Source organism: Rhinatrema bivittatum, chromosome 1, assembly GCF_901001135.1.
Source record: "Rhinatrema bivittatum chromosome 1, aRhiBiv1.1, whole genome shotgun sequence".
Taxonomy (NCBI): domain Eukaryota; kingdom Metazoa; phylum Chordata; class Amphibia; order Gymnophiona; family Rhinatrematidae; genus Rhinatrema; species Rhinatrema bivittatum.
This window is the reverse complement of record NC_042615.1, coordinates 514,264,743-514,268,642: the sequence shown is the minus strand read 5'-3', so window position 1 is coordinate 514,268,642 and position 3,900 is coordinate 514,264,743. Positions and strand designations below refer to the sequence as shown.

The window sequence follows — 3,900 nt, the reverse complement described above, 5'->3', positions numbered from 1 at the left end:
CTTATTTCCAGCCACCTGATTTTATAAACCTGCAATATATGTGCACAAGTACTGATGAACACATTTCTCACATTGGGAATAATAGGGGTAGAATGTGGGCATGGATGTTTCGGGGTGGGAGGTCAATAGATGTGCGTGCATGTAGCTAGCCGCCTGGGCGTGCATCCAGGTTCCATTCAGCGCAAAGTTACTTCTGCTATGGATGAGGTGTAAGTCTAAATAAAACTATTTTCAGCCATCTATGAAGTGCTCGTGCAGTCTGTATTAATTAGGGAAGGGACAGGCTAAATAACTAGGGGGTCTGGAGGACCTAGCTGTAGACTGGGCAAACTGGTGGACAAACCGGTGAAACTGATCATGGGCTGGACGCTTCCCTGTTATAAAAATCTCTCACTTGTGCGGCTCAAAGCCTACATTACACAGCTATTTGTGTACAAGCTTAAAATTAGGAGCACACATACACATGCTAGGGCTATTTTATAACCTGCATGCATACTTGAATGCAGGTTATAAAATATCAGTGTATGTTACTGCACACTGCCATATGCACACATATGCGTGCGCACACACTAGTTTGAAAGTTACTATCATAGTGAGAAAATATGCACATGTAAAAAAGGAGTGGGCCAGCCTCAGTTCAGATTGGGTGATCTGGTGATGAGTGAATCTTGGCTTAAGATAATTACCTCTCAGCTCTGAGGTAGGATCTTCCCAGAATGGCAGTGATATTGGAGTTTGAGTTATATATTTGAATGTTCTCTTTTGCCATATTGATTGGAGAATTTATGTTGCGTTTTTCCATACCCATTTTTTATCATTTTTATTTGCAATGTAAAAAATCTATTTAAAAATGTCCTGTTTTTTTTTTAGAGTTGGAACATTTCACAATCCTTTGGGTTGTGCGGGTGAGTAATTGAGTAGACCCGACTACTTCTATTGAGAGGTTGATCGTGTGTTCTACCTTGCTGACACTCTGTATTAGTTTGATAGTCTCTCTCTTTTTCTTTGATTAGAAATTGCCTACATTTCACAGTTCCTTCATTTAAATCAGGCTCAATTAAAATCTTCTCACCTTCATGTTGTAGAAGTGCTTTCAGTTTTGATTTTTATAAAACTCCAAAACCTGCAGATAGCAAAAAATTCAAAGAACAAATGATGTTGGAAACTTAGCAATGAAAGAGGAAACTCAATGAGCTCCTTCTATCTCAAAAGGTAAGTAAACTGCAGATCTAATAAGTTTGTTAGAAAATGCTGGAAAAACCCATCTGATCTGACCACTCTGAATGTTCAGGAACACCAAGAATATTAATATAATTTAATCTGCTCCTACTATTTAAATCTTCTGAACTCCTCTCCACCAGAAGGATCTTGTTCACTTTTCTTTAAAATTCTGGTATCTTTTTAGAATTATCTAAATATCCTGCTCTATGGAATCCATTTTGTCTGCATACCAGTAAACTGACTTTTTAGACCAGAAATATTTCTAATTTCTGACATTTTGGCTGAATTATATTTCAGCATTTCATTTACCTGCAGCAATTCAGTCATAATGGCCGGAAGTGATATCTCTGAGTTCTGCCCTGTCACCATTTTAGCAGGAGATGGCAGGTTCTGTTTAACGTGTTTCACTCCTTGCTGAGTATTCCGAGAAGAGTCTCCTTTAGCTGATTTATTTCCTGCCATAATCCTGATCAAAGGCACTGTAATATAAAAGAAAAATAGGGCAATATACATTGGGAAACTGAATATTCTAGAGATTTTTCTCAGGGCACAACTTCTCAAGCAGCCATCTTGAATGCTACTCATTAGCACCTTCCTGCATGATAGTATTGAATATCATATCAAGGTCAGATATGAAAGAATAAGAAGATAATAAAGAATAGACCTAATAATTATACCTCATTGACAGGTTGTAAGAATATCATGAGAAGAGGAAACCACTCCGGTGTGACTGAGTTTTTTATCCTTGGACTCTCTAGTGTCCAGGAGCCCCAGATCTTCCTCTTCCTCATATTCCTCATCATCTACCTCATCACCCTCATGGGAAATCTTCTCATCTTTACCCTCATCAACAGTGACTCTCGCCTGCACAGTCCTATGTACTTCTTCCTGGCCAACCTCTCCACTATAGACCTGTTCTGTGTTTCTGTCACTGTGCCAAAAATGCTGGAAAATTTTCTGTCTCACAGGAAGTCCATTTCCTTCCTTGGCTGCATCACACAGATGTACTGCTTCCAGTTCTTCATTGTAGTGGAGTGTTATCTCTTAGCAGCTATGGCCTATGATCGTTATGTTGCCATCTGTTACCCATTAAATTACACATTGATTATGAACCGTAAAGTTTGTGTTCAGCTTGTTGCCAGTTGTTGGCTCATGGGCTTCATAAATTCAGTGACAGAGGCTGTCTGTGTTTCTACCTTGGACTTCTGTGGTCCCAACATTGTTGATCACTTTTTCTGTGACATTCCTCCACTCTACAAGCTCTCCTGCTCCAGTGTTTCTGCTCAAGAGATCGTCTTCCTTGTAGTTGCTTTTGTCTGTGGCGTCATCCCCTTCATGTTGGTAGTTTCATCCTATGTCTTCATTGTCTTTGCTGTCTTGAAGATCCGCACCTCAGAGGGGCGACGAAGGACATTTTCCACCTGTTCCTCACACCTAATAGTGGTGACATTATTCCATTTTAGTGGAACTTATTGCTACATGCGCCCCTACTCCATGTATATACTGAGTGAGGAGGTGAAGGTGATAGCTGTTATATATAGTGTTATAATCCCCATGCTGAACCCCATTATCTACAGCCTGAGGAACAAGGAGGTTAAAGGGGCATTGAAGACACTGTTCCTAAAGAACAGACTTTCCTAGATCATGCAGAAATCTTATCATGTGATTTCTTTGTTTTACACCAATAAACACAAATTTTCTACTACAATGGCAGATGAGGAAAGTCATTTTCAAGAAAAGTACATCTAAGATTAAAAACTATCACCATTTTTTCAGGGCATTTAGATCCAGTCTAGTTTTATTCTATCACAGGCATTGATTTGAAGTCTTGTGTTTTCATAAGAAAAATCATAACTATAAGTCCAGAACTGGATCTACCTGTCCTGAAAAAGTGGATCTTCAGAGGTCTACCTCTCCTACATTGACTAAGGTTACCAACTCTTTCCATATTATCTAAAGAAAGCTCAGCTCCACTTCATCTATGGACCTGTAGCTTTTTGTAGCATAAGCCCAGAAATGCAATAGAGCAAAACCAGCTGATTATGGCTGTCCAGATGATATCAAACTGTTTGGTGAACTTACTCATGACTTCAGGTTATTTGGATGATCTCCACAACACAACATAGAATGTGAAACCAATTTCATATCATTTTATTTTTGCTTTATGAGAAAGACTAAAGAGGTTAGGGATGTCTATCTTGGAGAACAGTTGAAGATATGACAGATATTTTTTAAATCATGAGTAGGTAGAGAAGGTAAGTAGGGAAAAGGTATTTACCCTTTCAAGTAATGCTAGGACAAGGGAATTCCCCATGAGGCAAGCAGGTATTAGATTTAAAACAAACTGAAGAAGGTATTTTTTCATCAATACATAATTAAGTTGTAAATTTCATTGCCAGAGAGTGTGATCAAAACATCTGACTGGGTTTAAAAGGAATTTGGAGAAGTTCCTGGAGGGAAAGTCTATACACAATTATTAGTCTTTTGGAAACCCATCGCTTGTCCCTGGGAATGAGTAATAAAGAATAGAATCTGCTTTTTTGGGATCTTCTTGGGCAGTTGACCTGGATTGGCCATTGTTGGAGAAATAATGCTGGGTTTGATAGACCTTTGGTTTGACACAGCATGGCACATCTTATTTTCTTTATGTTGGCCACTCTATTCAGGACAACCTTGAAA

The 3,900-nt window shown here is 38.8% G+C and overlaps 1 protein-coding gene across 1 annotated transcript; it reads left to right on the top strand.

Moving 5' to 3' along the window:
* Positions 1–1,923: 1,923 nt before the first annotated feature.
* On the top strand, positions 1,924–2,862 carry LOC115098618 (olfactory receptor 5V1-like). Its single transcript, XM_029615343.1, has one exon. The coding sequence runs from the start codon at positions 1,924–1,926 to the stop codon at positions 2,860–2,862; it is 939 nt and encodes a 312-aa protein (XP_029471203.1).
* Positions 2,863–3,900: the final 1,038 nt, after the last annotated feature.